The 22,760-nt window shown below is 48.0% G+C and overlaps 2 protein-coding genes across 4 annotated transcripts in view; both read left to right on the top strand.

The window, feature by feature from the left end:
* The window catches only part of ECE2 (endothelin converting enzyme 2), a 32,290-nt gene extending 28,118 nt beyond the window's left edge, over positions 1-4,172 (top strand). For all 3 annotated transcript variants that reach the window (XM_058730682.1, XM_058730679.1, XM_058730680.1), the window contains 8 exons: positions 570-668; positions 772-849; positions 1,360-1,463; positions 1,655-1,765; positions 1,891-1,958; positions 2,121-2,311; positions 2,429-2,524; positions 3,243-4,172. In XM_058730682.1, the coding sequence (XP_058586665.1) occupies positions 570-668; positions 772-849; positions 1,360-1,463; positions 1,655-1,765; positions 1,891-1,958; positions 2,121-2,311; positions 2,429-2,524; positions 3,243-3,419 (924 nt within the window). In that variant the 3' untranslated portion in view covers positions 3,420-4,172. The remainder of the gene's footprint in view (positions 1-569; positions 669-771; positions 850-1,359; positions 1,464-1,654; positions 1,766-1,890; positions 1,959-2,120; positions 2,312-2,428; positions 2,525-3,242) is intronic.
* A 5,813-nt stretch (positions 4,173-9,985) lies between these two features.
* Positions 9,986-19,236, top strand: PSMD2 (proteasome 26S subunit ubiquitin receptor, non-ATPase 2). Its single transcript, XM_058730678.1, has 21 exons — positions 9,986-10,167; positions 10,627-10,683; positions 11,037-11,201; positions 12,099-12,220; positions 12,384-12,608; positions 12,898-13,056; positions 13,213-13,357; positions 13,543-13,603; positions 14,127-14,273; positions 14,444-14,550; positions 14,745-14,872; positions 15,097-15,184; positions 15,962-16,124; positions 16,244-16,345; positions 16,776-16,921; positions 17,176-17,259; positions 17,489-17,657; positions 17,747-17,841; positions 18,058-18,184; positions 18,624-18,742; positions 18,895-19,236. The coding sequence occupies exons 1-21, from the start codon at positions 10,033-10,035 to the stop codon at positions 19,075-19,077; spliced, it is 2,727 nt and encodes a 908-aa protein (XP_058586661.1). The 5' UTR covers positions 9,986-10,032; the 3' UTR covers positions 19,078-19,236.
* Positions 19,237-22,760: the final 3,524 nt, after the last annotated feature.

Raw genomic sequence — 22,760 nt, forward strand, 5'->3', positions numbered from 1 at the left:
GTGGTCTATATTCTTCTTCAACTTTTCTCAATTTCCCAAATTTTCTTTTTTCTTTTTCTTTTTTAAGTTTTCTTTATTTATTTAGAGAACGTACACGCATGTAGGGAGGGGTAGTGAGAGAGGGAGAGAGAGAATCCCAAGTGGGCTCCATGCTGTCAGCACAGAGCCCGATGCAGGGCTCGATCCCACGAACCATGAGATCATGACCTGAGCCAAGATCAAGAGTTGGCCACTTAACCAACTGAGCCACCTGGATGCCCTTAATTTCCCAAATTTTCTGCTCTTAATGCCTTCCTTTCATTTTCAGATAAAAATCAATGTACTGTATTAAATTATATTTCTTCAGTTAACTTATTGTCAGTTAAAATTCTTGATCAATGAGAAAAAGAGCCACACACCATCTCAGCACCTTCACAAATAGTGTTTCCTTTTCATCTTCCCAAGATGCTCAGCCTTATTTTGAGAGTCTGGGCACTCCCCTGGAAGGACAGGGATGGGACACTAGGGTGGACAGGGAGAAAGAACGCATCAGTGTGAGTGGAAGCCGACTTGTGCCTGCTCCCTCGCAGGCTGAGGGGATGATCAGCGAGATCCGGAGTGCCTTCGAGGAGGCCCTGGGGCAGCTGGTTTGGATGGATGAGAAAACCCGCCGGGCAGCCAAGGAGAAAGTGAGCCGTAGCAAGGGTTGGGGCGCCATCTTCAGGTGGGGATGGAGGACACAGTTTTTTTGGAGGGAGACTGGGGAGGGAAACCCTAACCTAGTCTCTTCAGGCAGATGCCATCTATGATATGATTGGTTTCCCGGACTTCATCCTGGAGCCCAAAGAGCTGGATGATGTTTACGACGGGGTGAGTACTTCTGCTCACCAGTGCTGAATTTCATCTAGGGGAGCGGGGGTGGGGGCTCTATTCTTGGCTCAGTAATTGGGGCTCAAACACTGGGAGGGAAGGAGGTGGTTTTTGGTTCCTTTCAGAGGCAAGTATGGGCAACTGACATTGTTCAAATGCTGGCTCTGTGCCAGGCCACAGGCCAGGGATGGGTGGAATGCAGTGTTCGCAAATCCTGTTTCTACATCTACCTAACTGGGTAACCTTGAACGAGTTATGTAACTTCTCTGGGCCTCAGTGTCTTCATTTGTAAAATGGGGACCCTAGTAGTACCTACCTCATAGGGTTGTTGTGAGAATAGAAGGAGGTAGTGTGTAAATATTGGTGATTCTTATTTCTTAAATATTTTGCTCTTACTTTGCAGTTGAGGAAACAGAGGCTTAGAGAGGTGCTAATTAGTAGCCAAACTGGGACTATTATCTTCTCCAACATGTTGTCTTGCTTGCTTTCTGCTTCTCACCACTCCCACAGTATGAAGTCTCTGAAGATTCCTTTTTCCAGAACATGTTGAATTTGTACAATTTCTCTGCTAAGGTGATGGCTGACCAGCTCCGCAAGCCTCCCAGCCGGGACCAGTGAGAATGGGGGGGCTGTAGACGCTTGGGGCAGCAGGAGAGGTAGGGGAGATTTCCAGGGCTGGGGAAGGGGGTGGCAAGACATTTCAACCAGAGGCGCAAGGTCTTTGCAGGAGATAGGTCAAGGATGCTGGGCTGGGATGGGCATCAGGAGAGTCAGGAGCCTCAGCCTCTCCCTTTTGCTCTCCCAGGTGGAGCATGACGCCCCAGACGGTGAATGCCTACTACCTTCCAACCAAGAATGAGATCGTCTTCCCCGCTGGCATCCTGCAGGCCCCCTTCTACACCCGGAACCACCCCAAGTGTGTCTGAGGCAGGAGGGGCTGGGTCCTGGGGCTTGGGCCTGCGGATGAGCTGAGCGCAGGGCTGGAGGTGGGATCCAGAAGTTCCCCTACCATGTCCTCATGCAGCATTCCTCACCTACCAGGGCCCTGAACTTTGGTGGCATCGGCGTGGTGATGGGCCATGAGTTGACACATGCCTTTGATGACCAAGGTAGAGGCCCACAGAGTTGCCCCCTCCAGCCTAGAATTCCTGGTGGTTCTTGCGAGGCCTTGGGATATTGGGAGCAGGCCACACGGACCCTGGAGTCTGTGGACTAAGGCTGGTGGAAGGCTGCTCTGGTCTTGGTGTGGTGCAAAGGTTAGTTCTTCTCAGGGCGCGAATATGACAAGGAAGGGAACCTGCGGCCCTGGTGGCAGAATGAGTCACTGGCAGCCTTCCGGAATCACACGGCCTGCATGGAGGAGCAGTACAGCCAGTACCAGGTCAATGGGGAGAGGCTCAACGGCCGCCAGACGCTGGGGGAGAACATCGCTGACAACGGGGGACTTAAGGCTGCCTATAACGTGAGTGGCCTGGTGGGCCTCTGGTGGCCGAGGCTCACCCACCCTGGGGGACATGGGCAGCGGGTGGAGGTGGTGGGCTACCCCTGATGGCCTTGCCCATCCTGTGCCTGACCCCAGGCTTACAAAGCGTGGCTGAGAAAGCACGGGGAGGAGCAGCAGTTGCCAGCTGTGGGGCTCACCAATCACCAGCTCTTCTTTGTGGGATTTGCCCAGGTATTGCCCTCCTAGGAGGCCTGGGGCCTGCCCCTCTCCCGCTCCCTCCTGGGCATGTCATTAGAAGTCTGGGGCATGCAGGAAAGGGACTGGGAAATAGGGCTGAAGTTGGGGTATGGAAGGTGGTCTGGGAAGGCCTGGTGCCCAGAGCTTCTCAGCTGGGGCTTGTGAAAGCATGCAGAGAGGCCTGAGGAAGGAGAACTTTTCAGGCTTTTGCAGATCTCAAAGGGCGAGGCTGTCCTGCTTGAGGGGCGGCGGGTAGGGAGCAGGATTGATTCCTGCCATGTTCCTGTGAGGTGGCTGTGGAGGAGGCAGCTGAAGCTTGGGGACAAAGTGGCTCATCCAGGGCTACCCAGGAATAAAGGAAATGGCAGAGCAAGTCTCCTTGCTCAGGGTCTCCTGAAGGTACTTTGCACTCCAGCAGGCAGCCTCTGGGGGCCATGCTTCTTCCCCTCGGATGCATCCAATCTGGGCAACCCACTGTCCAGGGCACCTCTGAAAGGCCTTCAAGGAGTTTGGGAGGGAGGGCGTGCTTCCTTCCTTTGGTGCTGACAGCAAGGGGTTATAGCTGAGATGCTGGGTGTGGCCCGGAGACCTCTTGAGCAGAGAGGCTGGGGGTAGTGGTGGTTTGTGTCCCCGGGATGGCTCGGCTGCAGCCAAGTCTGTGGCCCTGCCCGCACTAGACACCATATGTCCCCGTGTCTGTCCTGGCCTGCAGGTGTGGTGCTCAGTCCGCACACCCGAGAGCTCTCACGAGGGGCTGGTGACCGACCCCCACAGCCCTGCCCGCTTCCGCGTGCTGGGTACTCTCTCCAACTCCCGTGACTTCCTGTGGCACTTCGGCTGCCCTGTCGGCTCTCCCATGAACCCAGGGCAGCTGTGTGAGGTGTGGTAGACGTGGGATTGGGGAGAATTGGCTGGCTGTTGCCAGGGCCTGGGGCAGCTCGCCGGGCAAGGATGTTCGCTCCAGGTTTAGAGAGGTCAAATGCCAGCTCCTCACCACAGGTGACGTGAGTCCCGATCCTTCCTCAAACACCACATTGTGCCTCTGCTTTGGGGGTACCCCTGCCTCCAGCGGAGCCCCCACCATTCACTGTGACATCCTTCCATGTCACCCTGCCTGGAAGAGGCCTGGGTGGGGGGGCACCAGTTCCCGCAGGAAGGAGTCTGCCTCTTCTGGTCCTAAGATCACTTGACTTGGTGGCCTTGGGACCTGCTGTGCCTGCTGTACTCTGACCACACAGGGTCTGGGGTGGTGTGCCTCCCATGCTTCTCCCAGAGGCTCACTCAGTGTCCACTTGGGAGTGGATTCAGCTCCTTTCAGCTCCCCCTCAGGGGCTGTCCCCCACCCCATGTTCCTCATGCTGCTGCTCCCAATACTCCTGCCAACCCTCATTGACAGACCAACTGTACTCAGCTCTTAGTGGAAGCCTGAGGGCCTTTACAAGCCCTCCTGCTGCATCCTGGTTTCCCTGGGCTCAGGGGAAGTATGTGTGGTGTGTATGTATAGGGGATGCTGGTTCCTGTGTCTTGGGGCACAAGTCTTAGGGGATGACTATCTTCCCTGGCCCAAGCAGAAAAGCAGATAGAACAGGGAGAGAGAAAGATAGAGTTTATTTTTACAGGGGAGAGGGTGGGGAAGGAGGGGTCTTGGCCTTGTAGGACCCTGTGCAAATAAATAGACAGACATCAGTCAGCCTGTCTCTTCCTTCAGTCCTGTTTTCATTTATTCATTTACTCATTCCACCAACATTTATCAAGCACCTTCTATATGCCAGGCACGCTTCTAGACACTCATTTACCTAGTCGCCAGACACAGGGGACGGAAATATGAAGCCCCCAAGAAGACAGAGAAAGAGAGTCAGGATGAAAGAATCGAATGAAGTTGAGTTTGGCCGGGTGGAGTACTTTCTCTGGTGGTCATATCTTCATCACTGGAAAGATTTGCCACTGCCCTCCACTGGTGCATGCAGCCAGGCCTAACACGGAGTCTGGGTAACTACTGGGCCAAGGTCAGCTTGGAAGATGGGTGGCCCTTACCCTACAGTGGAGGAAAGCCCTGGCCAAGGTAGCATGCCATTCCCTGGAGCTCAGAACACTGTCTCTGCTTATGGCCAAGAAGACATGCATTTCTCCATAGCCTCAGTACTCCTGAGAGTCACTTACCCACCACACACCCCCATCAAGGCCTACCAAGAGTTAGGCAGAGAATGTGGGTCTGGCTGCCACCCTTCTGAGCAAGGGAGGGGAAAAGGAGCATTTACTGAATACCTCTTGTGTTCCAGGCACCTCTGCCAAGTGCCTCATTTTTTTACTCATTCACTTATTAATTTACGCATTCATGGGTTTATTATTTTTCTAAAGCACATCTGTTACCCACGGTGTGCCAGGCATGGGCGACGCAAAGATGAAGATGGTTCCTTCCCTCAGGTTGTTCTACTGGTGGTTTCACCTTCATGAGCTCATCTGATCCCCATAGCAACCATATTTTATAAGTGCTCCAGTTTCCATTTTACAGATCTGACCCTCAGTACTTCACTACCGTTAAAGAGGCCTGGATTGAAATTGAAGCTTGGAAAGCTGTAGGAGCTTGAGCTTGTTCCCTCTAACCTCCACGAGCCCCACTTTCTTTGTCTGAAAAACGAGAACCAGAGCAAGACAGTGGAAAGAATCATCACAGTTGCCTTTAAAACTCAGTGCTCTCCAAAGTCTAAACAGAGGTGTGTCTGTTGAGTTTGGAAGGGTGAGTGAAGCTCTGGCAGGGATTACTGCTGAGGCCCTGATCCCTGGGTATTGGCACATGTGCCCCACAGTCTGTGTCCTCTCCCCATAAAGAGCTGTATGTGGGCCCCTGTCATGTTACTTGGAGGTGCTGCCTGCTCAGAAAGGAAGACGGTGGCCTCAGGATCTCTAAGACCAAGGGAAAACATGGCTGAGCCTCTGAAAGCAGGACTCTGGGAGAGACAGCAAAGTGTACTGGAGAGAAGAGGGCCATCATGCCTGGAGACCTGGTTCTGGTTCCAGCTCTGCCACTTCTTAGCTGTGTGACACTAGGCATGGCTCATGCCTGCTTCAGGGCTCAGTTTCCTTAGCAGTCTGTAAAACAAGTGGGTTGGATGAGATGATCTGTGGGGACCAGTTCAGTATTAGTGTTTTAAGCAGTGAATTCATGGGCTTAGCAAATATTCAGAAATATTAGGAAGTAACATGTGAAGTTTGGGTGTTGCACAGAGAATGAGATCTATAATGTCAGAGATCATAATGGGTGAGGAGAGAGGGTTGGCAGCTCTTCCCTTTACATCTGATTTCAGAGGCCACTTTAGGATGCTGACTAGTGGGCCACTGTGGCAGTGAAGCTCCATATGTGCAAAAAGGCCAAAGGTCAGCTTTCATTTACTAAGTCCCTATTTTGCTAAGCTGGTTCTAAGTACTTTAAAATCATCTCATTAAATTCCCACAACAACTTATAAGAAGGTTCTGTAATTGTCTCTATTTTACGAGTGGAGAAACTAAGGAAAAAATTAGGTAATTTCCAACGTCGGATAAGACACATTGCATTAAAGTCAGACTCGGAGCTCAGATGCTCTTAATCACCACCATTTAGTCTTCTAGGTCGTGACTGAGTTTAGACTCATGCGTAAACATCTGTCTTCTGGTCAATGTCACTGCACTTCTGTGTCAGACCATCACCAGCAGGTGCATTTCCATGCCATCTAGCTACCCTGGGCCAGGCATATGAGACAACCAGGCAGCTGCAGGGAACCTAAACACATGTTGAGTTGAAATTAAGCCAGGTAGCACCTGTTTGTTGAACACTCTGCAGGTGCTTGGTTCCAGAGGCAAGGCAAGGTGAACATCAGGTAACAGATGTAATCTTCACCCTTAGTGGCCCTGACAAATTGATGAATATGCATCTGTGATATGCTCTGATGTGTTAAGCAGAAGGGGAAATAAAGTATACTGCTCCCAGGTGGACACATGAGAACAGTTGTTGGTAAGGTGCTAGGCCATCCCCTACACTGTCCCATTGAGAAGTCTGACTAATTCTCATGCCCGATAAGGCAACATATGCCAAACAATATGATTTCACACTTGGTAGCATTCTGAAAATTTTAGGTTGGAAGAGAGTCCCTGATAAAATAAGCAGTTTCAGTGGGCCTATCATGATTCACAAATGGAGAATCCAAACAGTTTTTTTAAAAAAATTTTAAATGTTTATTCTTAGAGAGAGCGAGAGAGCGAGCAGGGCAGAGAGAGATGGAGACACAGAATCTGAAGCAGGCTCCAGGCTCTGAGCTGTCAGCACAGAGCCCAACATGGGGCTTGAACCCATGAACCGTGAGATCATGATCTGAGCCAAAGTCGGATGCTTAACCGACTGGGTCACCCAGGCGCCCCGCCAAACAGTTTCTTGATGCCCAGCTCTGAGCTCCAAAGAGACTCCTAATGGGCCATTATTTTACATAAAGATGACCTGAAACTGAATGCAAAATGAATTCATTCATTCAATAAATATTTGTCAAGGCTTACCACAAGCCAGGCATTAGGTTGGTGCTAGGGGCAAAAGATGAATAAGAAGCAGTTCTTGTCTTCTAACAGCTCAGAATCTAGAGAAAGAGAGATATGTATGAAGCATGGTGGGGGGCAAGAAATGAAAAACTTGAAGAATAGAACAGGAAAAGCTTCTTACATAACATTGAGCTGGAGTACAGAGGATGGGAGAATTGCTAGCTGAAAAACAGTGAAGGGCATTCTATACAGAAAGAATAGCCATGTGAAAGGCCAATCATCCTGAAGGGGCAGGGCACGTTCAGAAATGGTGAAAGGTTTAGGATGATCAGGTGAAAGGCGCATGATGAAAGGTGAGAGTCTGGAGAAGGGAAGTTGTAACAGTGCTTATGAAAAGAGGAGGCTGTAACATCCACTGTCAGTCCTGGGAATTAAAAGTCAGAAGGGCCACAGTGCAATCTATTTGAGAAATATCACACAAAGAATGTAGCAACCCAGTGGATACAGTGCAATGCAGTGTCCTGCCAGGAGCGCTTCTGGTGTTATGTAAATCATGCTTTGGGTTGAATGGTTTTCAAAGGAGTGGAACCATACACAAGATGTGTAGCTCTATAGCTCAAGCCATGAGTTTGGGGGTAGTAGCATGGGTGGCTTATGGATGCAGTTTGAAGGAAGGTGGTAGGAAGGGACAGGTGATGGGATCCCCTTAATTAGAGAGCAATGTGGCCACAAGGCTGGGAGTTCGGCCAAATGATAGGAAGGAGTGTTTCTAGGAGGGCAATTTGACGGAAAAGAAGTTTGAGGCAGGACATCAATATTATCACGGGGCCTTGGAAATAATTGGCAGACATTTATATTTGGCTAGAGAGGATTGGGGGCTTGTGTAGTTGGAAGTGGGGAGCAGGGGACAACCATGTTTATTTCAGTCTTAAAGATTTGAGGTAGTTGGAAAATGACAATTGACTCCTTTCCAGTTGCCAGGCACCCAGCTAGGCACTTTATATACATTGTCTTATTTCATTTTCAACACACAGCTTACAAGGGAGATACTTTATTACCCACATTTCATGGAGACAGTAACCTGTCTGAGAGAGGTTAGAGAGCTTGCCTAAGTATCACAGCTAGTGAAGGGCAGAATGTGGTTTTAAACACCAGGTCTGTTGCTCTTTAAAGCTTATGTTCTCTTACCCCCTTCCCCCTGCCCCCCACAACTTTTTATTTTGAAACATTTCAAAACTATAAAAAAGTTGAAACATAGTACAATAAACATCCATTTACTTTTCATCTGGAGGCACTAGCCATTAATGGCCTGTGCTTTGTGTGTATCACCCCATCTCCTCTAAGGTACTGGTTGGGATATGACTGGTATAAAAGACAAAATCTGAGATCTGATAGAAGGAAGTCATGGAAAAAGGAGAGATTTAGGAGAAATACCTCTACAAATGACTGAAGAAAGCGTGACAATGTATGGACATCTTGAAGCCACAGATAGACTAGGCAGAACAGCTATGGACTGCCCAACTTCGTTCAGCAGACCAGAGCTAGTCATTGGTGATGGAAATGGAAGGTCATCCCCAGAATCCAACCACTGAGTGAAGAAAGCAATAGGTTTTATTTTATTTATTTTTTTTTAATTTTTTTTTCATGTTTATTTATTTTTGAGACAGAGAGAGAGACAGAGCATGAACGGGGGAGGGTCAGAGAGAGAGGGAGACACAGAATCTGAAGCAGGCTCCAGGCTCTGAGCTGTCAGCACAGAGCCCGACACGGGGCTTGAACTCACGAACTGCGAGATCATGACCTGAGCCAAAGTCGGACACTTAACCGACTGAGCCACCCAGGCGCCCTGAAAGCAATAGGTTTTAAAATAGGCTTCAGATCTTTACATCTATACAAATATTCAGCCAACATTCTTTCAGAGCTAGCCACACTGTGCTAGATTTTTTTTTTTTTAAACAAACATTTTCTGCATTCTTTAATGCCTCAGAACCCAGAATAAAGACCCCAGGCCAAATGGTAAGTGTTCCCACCAGATGAAGGGGGCTTCCTCTTCTTTCACCTTCTAGATGCATACACGTGGTCCAAGAAGAAGAAACATGGAGGTTTGCTTGAAATAATTACCAGCTTGGAAGACTGAATGATCAAAGTTCAAATCCTGATTCTACTACTTACTATATGATTTCTTCTGTAAAATGGACATAACCTTACCAAATTCAAAAGGCTGTGAGAACGTCATGTATCATTCAAAACCACTCCTGACATAAACAGTGACCTTCGCACACCTTCCAAATCGTAACAGAGAGAGGAAGACCAAAAGACTGACTGAAGTTTGCGCAAAGACCTTGTCTTGATCTGGTTTTAGTTCCAGAATTTAGCATTGGAGTATAGGACTATATTTATTGATTTCTACTCGAAATGGCTCCACAGGTGGATTTAAGATTTATCGTATTCTTAAGGTAGTATTAGAGCACTCTCCTTCAACTGGGGGGAGAATGTTATCAGGCTAATATTCCGCCATGGTGTGGGTGTGTGGGGAGGCAGTAGATATAGATTACAGATTTCACACAGTGCGGGATTTGAAGAATCTCGTCCGTCTGTCCCACTACGGAGCCAACTGGGGTGTCACTGTGTGTACTATTCACACCGCTACGAGGAGACCTATGAACGGTTTCTTCGGCTCTCAACTTGTTCGGCTCCTACCACAGCTAGCTGACCCGGATCGAAGACCGCGGTCGCGTGGCGTTCAGGAAACTCCCGGTCCAAGCCCAGGCCGCGCCTAAGACGCGCTGGGGGCTGGAAATTGTAGTTTTCGGGCGACTTCCGTGGGCGGGGTCCGAGGGCTGGGACTCCCACGCCGCGGGGGTGAGTGGGTTGTAGCGGCGTTTCCGGTCGCCTGCTGGCTCAGGAGGAGGAGCTCTGTGGGCCACCCGCGCAAGGCCGTATGGGAAACGGGGCGGTGCGAGCGGTGCGCGCGCAGCAGGCCGGTAGTGGCTGTGGAGATGGAGGAGGGTGGCCGGGATAAGGCTCCGCTGCAGCCTCAGCAGCCTCCGGCGACGGCACCGGGCATCGCGGACGAGAAGCCGGGCGGCAAGGAGCGGCGGGATGCTGGCGACAAGGACAAAGAGCAGGAGCTGGTGAGGCGCAGCCCTGGGAGCAGGCGGAGGAGGCCGCGGGGCTGAGTCACGGCGGCTCCGCAGGCCTTGGGCCCGACTCCCAACGGCCCCGCAGCGTCTGGGAGAGGGCGGATGGGGCGACCCTCGGGACTCCTGGCGCTCAGCCTCTCTGCCCCTCATCCTCCATTCCGCGCTGTGTCGCCTTCGCCGACGTCACCAGTACTCACCACCGACTTGTGAGGTGGGCCCGGGGAGGTCATGTCACCCCTATTTTTTAGTACTACATTCACGCAGCCTGGCCCAGAAGCCAGGTTGCCTTCTTTCCTGCCTTCCAGCCAGAGTGCCATTCCTCCTCTCTTTTCGTGTCCACCTGGTCCCTCCTAAGGAGGCAGGTTCACTCTCTACCTGCCCCAGGGTGAATGGGAGGAGGATGTGTTTGGGATTCCTTCTCTTGATGAACTTCTTCCCCCAACCCTTCAGTCTGAGGAGGACAAACAACTTCAGGATGAACTGGAGATGCTCGTGGAACGACTGGGGGTGAGTCATGATGTTGACACGAGTGGGTACATATTTGGATCTTTGCTGCATGTTGCTTCATTCCATTTTGGGGCAACAATTTCTATGTGAGGTATAGGGAAAGATGGACTGTTTAGGGTTAGCGTTATGGTGATGTTGTGAGAGAGGAGAATTACAAAGGATATTTGAAAGATTGTGTAGCTTACTACAAACTCTCAACTGGGGTCATTTGTTTTTGTACCGGGCAGTGAGCAGGGAGTTGGGGAATCACAGATGAATAAGACAGTCACTTTCCTAGGGGAGTTGGTAAACACCTGTGTTTGACTTGAGAGATGTGGCTTCTTTTTGTCTGAGCCCTAACATCTCCTGAGCAGGAGAAGGACACATCTCTGTACCGACCAGCCCTCGAGGAACTGCGGAGGCAAATCCGATCTTCTACAACTTCCATGACTTCAGTGCCCAAGCCTCTCAAATTTCTGCGTCCACACTATGGCAAACTGAAGGAAATCTATGAGAACATGCCCCCTGGGGAGAATAAGGTAAAACGGTTTCAGAAGCTGGTGGGGGTCTAGCTTAGGAATTCCTTTTCATCTAGACCATGGGGCTCATGGTGAGTCACAGGAAGCCTAAGGGACCTGAGATCTGAGCTAGTTGAACACAGTTGATCTTGCCAGTATGTTTTTTACTGGGATAAAAGCTGACAGGAGGATTGCCTTCTCAGAATACACTGTTTTCTGTCATTTATGGTGGATCTTGGGATTTCTTTTTCATGATCTGTTTTTTTTTCTTTAGAGTACTCTCTGTGCCCAGGGTGGGTCTCAAACTCACAACTCTGAGATCAAGAGTCACATGCTCTACTGACTGAGAGGCACCCCTCATGATCTGTTTTTAACTTATATTTAACTTTGATCTTTCTGTTTCCTTCATATCCCATGTACATTCACTTGTTTTATTTCTAAAATAAACCCCTCGTTGAGTCACTTCTCTGTCTAAGGGTACAACCCTAATCCAGGAAATCTTCAGTTCTCACCTAGACAACTGCAGCCGTCTAACTGGCTGCCTTCCTTTTGTTCATGACTTATACAGTTTGTCTTTCGTATAGCAGCCACAATGGTCTTTCTAGATTGTGAAAATCTTTTCTTCTTAAAACCTTTTAATAGTTCATTATTACAGCTAGAATAAACTTTAGAGCCTCCATCTTTTTCCATTCTCTCCTTGTTATCATTCTTCAGCCATGTTGGTTTAAAAGGGAGATAGCAACACTAACCTTAGGCTTATCTTGAGCCTTAGCTTAGATATAAAGTATGTAAATTTCTAATACAGAGATTGGTGACGAGTTACAACTTAATTGGAGAGATAGTGACCTTAGCCTTGACTCCATAATGTCCCACTACCCTCACCCTGGACTTGCCTTTAAAGCACTGGTTTCTTTGTAGCGTTTTGCTGCTGACATCATCTCTGTTCTGGCTATGACCATGAGTGGGGAACGTGAGTGTCTCAAGTATCGGCTGGTGGGCTCCCAAGAGGAATTGGCATCATGGGGTCATGAGTATGTGAGGTAAGACCTTTCTTTCTTGAGAATCTAAAAGCGTTTTGAGACACAATTCTGAGTTCTGTCTTGGAGTACCTGTGTATTGCGTTTCCCGAATACTGAATTCCTTCAGCCATAGAAATGCTTCCTGTGAAGTTGTGCCCCCTTAATGGTCTGGGCCTATCCATAGGCATCTCGCAGGGGAAGTGGCTAAGGAGTGGCAGGAGCTAGATGATGCGGAAAAGACACAACGGGAGCCACTGCTGACCCTGGTGAAGGAGATCGTCCCCTACAACATGGCCCACAACGCGGAGCACGAGGCCTGTGACCTGCTCATGGAAATTGAGCAGGTAGACATGCTGGAGAAGGACATTGATGAGAATGCATATGCCAAGGTCTGCCTCTATCTTACCAGGTAAGTGAACATGGTAGGGATGGGTAGTAGGCCTACCCTCCCCAGTATTTCTCTCTCAGTTGTGATTTCTCTGTTCTCTCAGAGCATCTTTAGCATCGGGCTGCTGTTGATTTGTTGATGTTTGTGAGCTTCTTGAGGACAGAGACTTATGTCTCTTTAGTAGTCTAGCATGTAGCCATAATGCCTGGTATACAGTAGGCATTTAGTATTTATTTTGGATAAGTGAATTAAATGGGGTAAATGAATGTTCCAGAACTTCCTGACTCCTTTGTTATTTCTATCTCTGTAGCTGTGTGAATTATGTGCCCGAGCCTGAGAATTCTGCACTACTGCGCTGTGCTTTGGGTGTGTTCCGAAAGTTCAGTCGCTTTCCTGAAGCTCTGAGATTGGCATTGATGCTCAATGACATGGAGCTGGTAGAAGATATCTTCACCTCCTGCAAGGATGTGTACGTAGAGAGGAAGTTGGCAAAGGAAGACATGAGCTCATGGATGGGGCATTTGTATGAAGAGCTGGGACTTGTAGTTTCTGGTTAAGGCTGGAGGGGCTTTTCAGTCCCCTTAGTGGACTAGGGCTGAGCTGATATGATGGCTCTCTCCCACAGGGTAGTACAGAAGCAGATGGCATTCATGCTTGGCCGTCATGGGGTGTTTCTGGAGCTTAGTGAAGACGTGGAGGAGTATGAGGACCTGACAGAGATCATGTCCAATGTGCAGCTCAACAGCAACTTCTTGGCATTAGCTCGGGAGGTGAGACCCTTTGCCCTTTTCCATCAAGGCTTTTTTTTGGTTGTGGTTCTACTCGTCATTTCACCTCCCTGGCTATAACTGTAACTAGATTCTCATTGGTTAGAATTGCTATTCAGTGGGAAAGCAGAAGGGGACAGCTGGGGGAGTAGTGGGGGAACAGTTGTGACCCTCTGACTTCTCTTCAGCTGGATATTATGGAGCCCAAGGTGCCTGATGACATCTATAAAACCCATCTAGAGAACAACAGTGAGTAGCCATCTCCATGTGTGTGAGGACTGGAGAATTATTATTATTTTTAAGTGCTTCTTTCTTTTTTCTTTTCTTTTCTTTTCTTTTTTTTTTTTTTTTTTCTTTCTTACAGAAAGAGCAAGCAAGGGAGGGGCAGAGAGAGAGGGAGACAGAATCCCAAGCAGGCTCCATGCTATCAGCACAGAGCCTGATGTGGGGCTCAAACTCGTGAACTGCGAAATCATGACTTGAGCCGAAACCAAGAGTCAGATGCTTAACTGGTTAGCTGAGTCACCCAGGCACCCCAGGACTGGAGGATTCTTAATTATGAACCTTGTATTTGGAGTGGTGGCTTGGTCCAGTGTATTTATCCCTTAGAGCTAAGAGTTCCTACATAACCTTTTCTCCAGGTCACTGTTGGGGGCATAGACAGAGGATTCTAAGGGGCCGGTTCAGAGCCAGAGACCAGCCACCATGCTGTGTTCCTTTATTGTGCTACTCTAAACCTTTCTGCCTTTCCTTTCATTTCCCTCCCGTGCAGGATTTGGGGGCAGTGGCTCTCAAGTGGACTCTGCCCGCATGAACCTGGCCTCTTCTTTTGTGAATGGCTTTGTGAATGCAGCCTTTGGTCAGGACAAGCTGCTGACTGATGATGGCAACAAATGGCTTTACAAGAACAAAGACCATGGTATAACTTTATGCCTACTTTATCTTTGTTTTGCTTTGGTCGCCTCTTTTGTCCTTCTAGTTTCATGTTTTAATGTGATGGGTCCCCAGCGCAGTTTTTTAGAGAGCTCTTTGTAACAATTTTCTTAGGGTAGGATCATTTTGAGATTGATAGATTTTTCCTTGGTGTAGGAATGTTGAGTGCAGCTGCGTCCCTTGGCATGATTCTGCTGTGGGATGTGGATGGTGGCCTCACGCAGATTGACAAGTACTTGTACTCCTCTGAGGACTACATCAAGGTTGGTCTGGGCATAGCCTGATAATGGGGACATTCTCCTACCATGTTCTAGGGCCTCAAGGCCTCCCTTTGACTGGTAAGATCTCTCTGTTTTCAACTCCAGTTAAGGTGGAAGCTACAATGAAGTCCATGTTGTATCCTTTGTGGTGAGGAAGGTACAGTAGCCTGAGTGAAGAATCTATTTGCATTTTGCAGTCAGGAGCCCTTCTGGCCTGTGGCATTGTGAACTCTGGAGTCCGGAATGAATGTGACCCCGCACTAGCACTGCTCTCAGACTATGTTCTCCACAACAGCAACACTATGAGACTTGGTTCCATTTTTGGGTAAGGCTTCTTGCTTCTTCTGGCAGTACTTAGCCTGTAAGCTTTGTGAAGACAGGAACTGGGTCCTTTTCATCTTTGTTTTGCCAAGACTACCACCATATCTGTTGAGTATTTGGCTCTTGGTGACTGTTGAAATGATGAATAAATGACCAGTCCTCTTTTTGTTCCTTCTTTGTCCTATCCTTGGTTGTGTGTCGGGGACTGCCTTTCCCTTGCTTTTGCAGGCTAGGCTTGGCTTACGCTGGCTCCAATCGTGAAGATGTGCTAACACTGCTGCTCCCTGTGATGGGAGATTCCAAGTCTAGTATGGAGGTGAGAAGAGGCTGTTGGACTTTTAGGGGAGGTAGGGAAGGTGCTCTGTGTCCTACCACTCTGTGATAAGTAATGAAAACTGTGTGTGTGTGTGTGTGTGTGTGTGTGTGTGTGTGTGTGTGTGTGCGCGCACACACACGTGTTTATGGGGGTGATATGTGTCACTTCAATGAAATCTCTTAGAACTGGTGGTTCCACCCAGGTGGTGTTGAGGTTAAAGAGGTAACATTTTGGTATTGAGTTCCAGCCCTTGAGGTCCATGAGGAAGTACTCGGCTAGAGTGGGGAGTAGCTTAATCCAGCTTGGGGTGGCTGATTCTCATTTGTTGTTTTAGTCATTGGCCAACCTTAAGTTTTCTTAGTTGTGGAGAGTCATATCAGTAATAGGTAAATTTAATATGGTGGCTAAAAGCATAGCTTTAGTCAGAAAGACCTCAGTTCAAATCTTGCCGCCTCTGCTTACAAGCAGTGTGATCTTGGACATGTTACCGAATCTCTTTAGGTTACATTTTCTTCATCAATGAAAGAATAACAGTAGTAGGACCTGTTTCATGGGGTTATGAGAATTAAATGTTAATAGCGTACAGAGCCGTTGACGTGGCTGATAAATCATAAACATTCAGTGAATGGTTGCTCTTGTTATTTTGACATGCCATCAGAGAGGGATCACTACCTAGTGTGGTTACAGTGGCCTGAAGGAATTGGCTATCTTGAATCGAGGTAGGTGTACAGCTACTTTAATAACTTACGTATATACTACTGATTCTCCTATTTCTAGGTGGCAGGTGTGACAGCTCTAGCCTGTGGAATGATAGCAGTGGGATCCTGCAATGGAGATGTTACTTCCACTATCCTTCAGACCATCATGGAGAAATCAGAGACTGAGCTCAAGGACACCTATGCCCGTTGGCTTCCTCTTGGACTGGGCCTCAACCACTTGGGTGAGGGGATATCTCTCTGGGCAAAGGCTGACAGTAACTGGATACAGCAGAGGTCTTATGTGTTAAGTTGTGCTGGATGGAAGGAAGTGTCCTCTTGACTCCTTGAATTTGTCCTGTAGGGAAGGGTGAGGCCATCGAGGCAATCCTGGCCGCGCTGGAGGTTGTGTCAGAGCCATTCCGCAGTTTTGCCAACACATTAGTGGATGTGTGTGCCTATGCAGGTCTGTGTCTTTGTGCCTCTCCAGTGACTCCTTACTTCTCTCTTGGACCTTTTTTCAGACTTTTTTTCCTTTCTCAGTAGTCCTTTATTTATTTATTTGTTTATTTTTAAGTTTATTTATCCTGAGAGAGAGGGAATATGCGCATGTGCATAGGGGAGCAGCAGAGAGAGAGGGAGAGGGAGAATTCCAGGCAAGCTCCATGCTGTTAGCACTGATCCCCATATAGCACTGATCCCCATATAGCGCTCAGTCACAACCGTAAGATCACGACATGAGCCCAAATCAAGAGTCAGACGCTTAACTGACTGAGCCACCCAGGCGCCCTCTTTCTCTGGTTTGCTTTTGGATTCTTAACTTCTATTACTGGAATAAACTTTTCTTTGGTGCCTTCTCCTTTCTACTCTTTCTCACCCTTACCACCATGCTGCAGGCTCTGGGAATGTACTGAAGGTGCAGCAGCTGCTCCACATTTGTAGTGAACACTTTGACTCCAAGGAAAAAGAGGAAGACAAGGACAAGAAGGAAAAGAAGGACAAGGACAAGAAGGAAGCCCCTGCCGACATGGGAGCACATCAGGTTCTGTGCGCAACCGGGCGCTCTCTGAGTCAGGCTCTGAGAAAAGATACCTGTGCAGAGGAGCTGGGTTTGGGTTTGTTCTACAGACCCTGTGGGTGGTGCTGTGTATTGAGACAGGCATTAAGTAGGGTTCTATACATAAGGGTCAGGGTGTGCCCCCACAGGACAGTTTTTTTTTCTTACATGGGACTTGAGTCAAGGGTGAGCTTTTTGTTCCCTGAGCTTACTGGATTCTGGTGCCTCTTCAATTGCAGGGAGTGGCTGTGCTGGGGATTGCCCTTATTGCTATGGGGGAGGAGATTGGAGCAGAGATGGCATTACGAACCTTCGGCCACCTGGTAAGTATCACATGGAGGAGATTGGAATATCTACTGGTTTTGGTGCTTGGAGTTCCCCAGAGGAGACTTTCCTGATGGGTTTTCTCCTTTCTCCTGGTTGAGAAATAGTCTTTTTGCTATGCCCTTTCTGTAATATTTGACAAAGGCCTCTATTACCTATCAAGTCTCTTCCTGTAACTGAGTTTGTACTGCTTTCTGTGATGCTCTTCTTACTCTCTTTTATCACCAGCTGAGATATGGGGAGCCAACACTCCGACGGGCTGTGCCTTTAGCACTGGCTCTAATCTCTGTTTCAAATCCACGACTCAACATCCTGGATACCCTAAGCAAATTCTCCCATGATGCTGACCCAGAAGTTTCCTACAACTCCATTTTTGCCATGGGCATGGTGGGCAGTGGTGAGTATCAGAAAAAGGTCAGAAAAAGAAGTAGCTTGAGGGAATGTTTGAGGCCCATTTTTCAACTCTGTAATGGTTAACGTTTCCAGGTACCAATAATGCCCGTCTGGCTGCAATGCTGCGCCAGTTAGCCCAGTATCATGCCAAGGACCCCAACAACCTCTTTATGGTGCGCTTGGCACAGGTAAGGAATAGAACTGTTTTCCTTAAAGTGTGCCAAGGGAGGTATCCGTGGTGATGGAAGGGGGACATGTAGTGAATGACATCAGGGGACTTTGAGTTCAGCCAGGAGGGAGTGTATGAATGAGTTGGGGTCTTTCTATATGGCCAGGTTAGGTGATGTCTCCTCGGATGTGACCTTCACTTCTCTCTCTGTTGTTGTTGTTTTTTTTTCCCCCAGGGCCTGACACATTTAGGGAAGGGCACACTCACCCTCTGTCCCTACCACAGTGACCGGCAGCTTATGAGTCAAGTGGCAGTGGCAGGGCTGCTTACTGTGCTTGTCTCTTTCCTGGATGTCCGTAACAGTGAGTTCCTGTCAAGAGTCTCATACAGTGGCACATGACCCTGTCTCCACCCTTACCAGAGCCACCTTATAATTTAGGAGCAAGACTCCAAATTAGCTCTGTACCATTCTGGGTCCCAATGTTCTTTGGGCCTGTGATGGGCCTTATGGAGCTCATCTCCCACAGTTTTGATCTGGCTCAAAGAGATTGTTTTCGAGGATGAAGAGCTGATCCCAGTTTCTGCTCCAAAGTGACTGGGGGAAATTGATGATCAAGTCTGAAGGCTGTGGTAGAGTAAGGTGGGGGCATCTCTGGTTTGTAGTAGGGGTATATGAGGGGAGGAGTGTTGGTTCAGCTGAACGACTGAGGGATTAGAGAGTCAGGGCTGGAGTGGAGTCCCAGGGTTCAGGCCAGGCCTGCCTTGATGCCTCTAACTGTTTGTCCCGTGTTCTTCCCTCAGTCATCCTAGGCAAATCACATTATGTATTGTATGGGCTGGTGGCTGCCATGCAGCCCCGAATGCTGGTTACATTCGATGAGGAGCTGCGGCCACTGCCGGTGTCTGTCCGTGTGGGCCAGGTGAGGGGTTGAACAGACGGGAGGGGTCTAGAACTTGGGGAACGCACACGTACCTGTTTCTCTGAAACTGGTATGGGCACTGGGTTGTTACCGCACTCCCATCTGCACACCCCCATCTGCTACACCCCCATTTCAATTTTCTCACCCTACAGGCAGTGGATGTGGTGGGCCAGGCTGGCAAGCCTAAGACTATCACAGGGTTCCAGACACACACAACCCCAGTATTGTTGGCCCACGGGGAGCGGGCAGAATTGGCCACTGAGGAATTTCTTCCTGTCACCCCCATTCTGGAAGGTTTTGTTATCCTTCGGAAGAACCCCAACTATGACCTCTAAGTAGCTACCAGGGACTCTGAGCTGCTACTGATAGGCCAGCGGGCCATGCTTCCTGTTGTCAGGCGTGTGCACTACTCTAGACCTTTGGGGGAATTGGTACCTCCTGTTATTTTGTTACTGAGTGAGATAACTTTGTTGAATAAAGACCTTTATCCCTGAGGTCCCTCTATGTCTGTTTTCTGGGGTGTTGTGGCCAGAGGCCAGACTGGGGTGGGGAGTGGATGTGAAAAGGCATTGTTTATAGCAACTCTGAGCTGAGGCTAGCAGGGAAGCTGCCCTGAATGGAACAAATTAAACTCTATGCCTTTTTCCCCTCTTTCTTTTTTTTTTTTTTTTTTTTTTTAAATTTTTTTTTCTTTCTTTCAACGTTTTTTATTTATTTTTGGGACAGAGAGAGACAGAGCATGAACGGGGGAGGGGCAGAGAGAGAGGGAGACACAGAATCGGAAACAGGCTCCAGGCTCTGAGCCATCAGCCCAGAGCCTGACGCGGGGCTCGAACTCACGGACCACGAGATCGTGACCTGGCTGAAGTCGGACGCTTAACCGACTGCGCCACCCAGGCGCCCCTTTCCCCTCTTTCTTAATCATCCTAAATAGTGATTCATCTTTAGGGGCATGGACCCCTAAGAAGCTGATGAGTGCAATGGATTGTCCTTCTAGGAAGATTTTAATACCAAAATTTAATACATTTAATACATTTTAATACTGTTACAAATAATATTTTGATACAAACTGTTACAAATAACTTTCTGAGGGGCTGTGTATCCCATCCCCACCCCCACTCCCACCCTGCCAATGCACATCCACCTCAAGCCCATCATTCACTGACTTTGGGTGAAGAATCCCTGTTCTAAGAAGCAGCAGAGTCGGCCTTACTTTCTAACTTCTCTGCTGCTAAATGAAAGGGATGTGTATATATATGTATGTATATGTATATACACATTTTTTCTTTTTTGACTGGACTATGTGGCTTTATTGGGGAAAGCCAGGATTACAATGGATTTAAGAGTTGGCATTGGGCCCTTCTTGCCAAAGGGGGGCACAACATTGACTAAGCTCTGGTTGTACTGCATCCACTGCTTGGCTCGGCTTGTCTTCTTTTTCTCCTGTTTGGCCACTTTGGAAGTCTGCTCTCTTACTTTCCCAACATGGGCCAGGAAACCATGGACTTTACCTCCAAGCATGTGGCCAGCTACTTCCAGGGTGGTCAGAGCCTTCAGTCCACACTGATCTAGGGTAGCCTCATCCTCTAGGGGCATGCCTGCCAGAAGTACGACTTGATCTTCTGAAGCGATGCCCTCCAGAGAGGCCACATGAGCCTTGATCTGAGCAACCGTCTGTCTCCTGTCTGGTGACCTTGAGGTGTATAGCTCCCACGCACAAAGAGCTGCATGTCTGTGACTGAACAGCCAGGGACATTTTTATCTCCTGTGATCCTCTGTGCCTCTTGGAAGGCTTCTATTGGAGAGGTTTAGTCATGTTCACATCTACTGGGCTATCTTTGCAGAAACTGGATGTAAGAAAGCTTGACCCTGACTTTCCTCTTAGTGTAGCAATGGGATAAAGGAGTGGCCTCCTTCCTGGGATGTAATCACTTTTGATCTTTGTGGGGTTGGTATGAATATAGCTATGCTGCCAATTGGGGCTCGGACCCCTGTGGATGCAGTGCAGAAGAACATATGGCCCTGCCAGATAATCATAGCTAGCTAACCAACACTTTCTGTAGGTTTAGTTTACAAGCAGTGCCTGGCACTTAATAGGTCTATAAATGTTGAAAGAATAATTGTTCTATATACCTCAGATACCTCACAACAGCTCTAAGGGGTAGGCATTATCTCCGTGTTTTGGTGAGGGATATAAAGTTTGGAAAGAGATTCACCCAATTTATCCAAGAGCACATAGTAAGTGGTGGAGCCAGGATGGGAATCTAAATTTGTTTGACTCCAAATCTGTCTCTGTAGCCTTGGAAACTTGTGGACACTATCGTAGTCCAAGGTTTTGAGTAGCTGGAGAGTAGCAACTTTGGATTAGTGTCTCTATTATCTTCTTTCTGTTCTTATTTGGCAGCCTGTATAAAACCTGTATTAAAAGTTAAAGTACTGGACCTGGGAGTCAGTAGACCTACCTGTCATACTCCTTTAATGGAATTTTCTGTAGTACTGGGCAAATCAGCATGTCTGATGAGCCTCTGTTATCTGTAAAATGGGAAAATGGTAATTGCTTTCTCTGATATGCAATGGTGGTGATATAAAGATAAATTAGAAAGTGATTTTTAGGGGTGCCTGGCTGGCTCAGTGGAGCATGCAACTCTTTACCTCAGGGTTGTGAGTCTGAACCCCATGTTGGGTGTGGAGTCTACTTAAAAAATGATTTGTAAACTGCAAAACACTCTAAATAAAAGGATAATTCTTTGGCAAATCAGTGATTGTGCTTTAGGGTAAAATTTTCATAATGACTCTTAACCTTTCGCTTTCAGTCATTCATTCAGCAACAAATATCAATGGAACCTTTTATTCTGCATTGGACATTATTTTAGTTTGTGGGGATACAAACATGAGGGAAAAAAGCCAAACCCTATCCTCAAAAAGCTTATTTAATGGAAAAGAAAACAAAGGTGATATATTGTTACCAATACCATACTGGAGTGTGAAGAAGCTACCCTGGGATCGTTAATATGGAGCCTTAATGCCTAGATAAGTCAGGGGAGAATTTTGTAGTAAATGGGACCTAGAGGAAGAGGAGTTTGTCCAGAAAAAAAGAAGGTAGAATATAACTAAGGGAGTAGGGAAAGGAGGAAGGCGGAAAAGCTATTTATTTTCAGAAACCATGGATAGTTTGGTTAAGTGTACAGGGCCAGGAAAAGTGTGGTAGGAGATACAGTAAAGAGACCCAAGCTCAGATCGGATTTGGAAGAGCTTTGTTGTGTTAAGAAGTTGACAGTATCTCTCAATAGAGACCACTGAAAGAGAGCAGGGAAGTGACATCATCAGTTATCTGGGTGAGAAAGCTCACCATGAAGGCTGGGAGACCAGGCAAAGGAAATAAATGCCTGAACTAGGGCATTAGAAATGGGGAAGGGCAGGAGAAAGATTTTTTTAAAGATAGTCAATAGGACTTGAATTTGATCCAAATACCAAGAGGACCTGGTGTCTGATTACAGGTAGTATGTGGATGGGAAGCAATGGAGTATTAATCCCAGATTTTCAGCTTGGGTGCTATTCATGGGTAAAGAACACAGGGGCACTTGGGTGGCTCAGTCAGTTAAGCTTCCAACTTCGGCTCAGGTAATGGTCTCATGGTTTGTGAGTTTGAGCCCTGCATCGGGCTCTCTGCTGTCATCACAGAGCCTGCTTTGGATCTTCTGTCCCCCCCACCCCCCCTATGCTCTTTGTCTCTTTCTCTCAAAAATAAAGTTGGGACGCCTGGGTGTCTTGGTTAAGCATCCGACTTCGGCTCAGATCATGATCTCGCCGTTCGTGGGTTTGAGCCCTGTGTCAGGCTTTGTGCTGATAGCTCAGAGCCTGGAGCCTGCTTCAGATTCTGTGTCTCCCTCTCTCTCTGCCCCTCCCCCGCTTGCACTCTCTCTTTCTCTCAAAAATAAATAAACATTAAAAAAAATTAAAAACAGTAAACTTAAAAAAAAAATCTTAACAAAAACACACAGGCACCAACATGTATGGG

The sequence above is a fragment of the Neofelis nebulosa genome, chromosome 5 (assembly GCF_028018385.1).
Source record: "Neofelis nebulosa isolate mNeoNeb1 chromosome 5, mNeoNeb1.pri, whole genome shotgun sequence".
Taxonomy (NCBI): domain Eukaryota; kingdom Metazoa; phylum Chordata; class Mammalia; order Carnivora; family Felidae; genus Neofelis; species Neofelis nebulosa.

Bases quoted from the DNA above. Each gene is read 5' to 3' on its own strand.
- PSMD2 (XM_058730678.1), top strand. From the start codon at position 10,033: ATGGAGGAGGGTGGCCGGGATAAGGCTCCGCTGCAGCCTCAGCAGCCT. The intron at 17,260-17,488 runs GTAAGTATCACA...TTTTATCACCAG, and splicing joins TACGAACCTTCGGCCACCTG to CTGAGATATGGGGAGCCAAC. The intron at 17,842-18,057 runs GTAAGGAATAGA...TTTTTCCCCCAG, and splicing joins TTATGGTGCGCTTGGCACAG to GGCCTGACACATTTAGGGAA.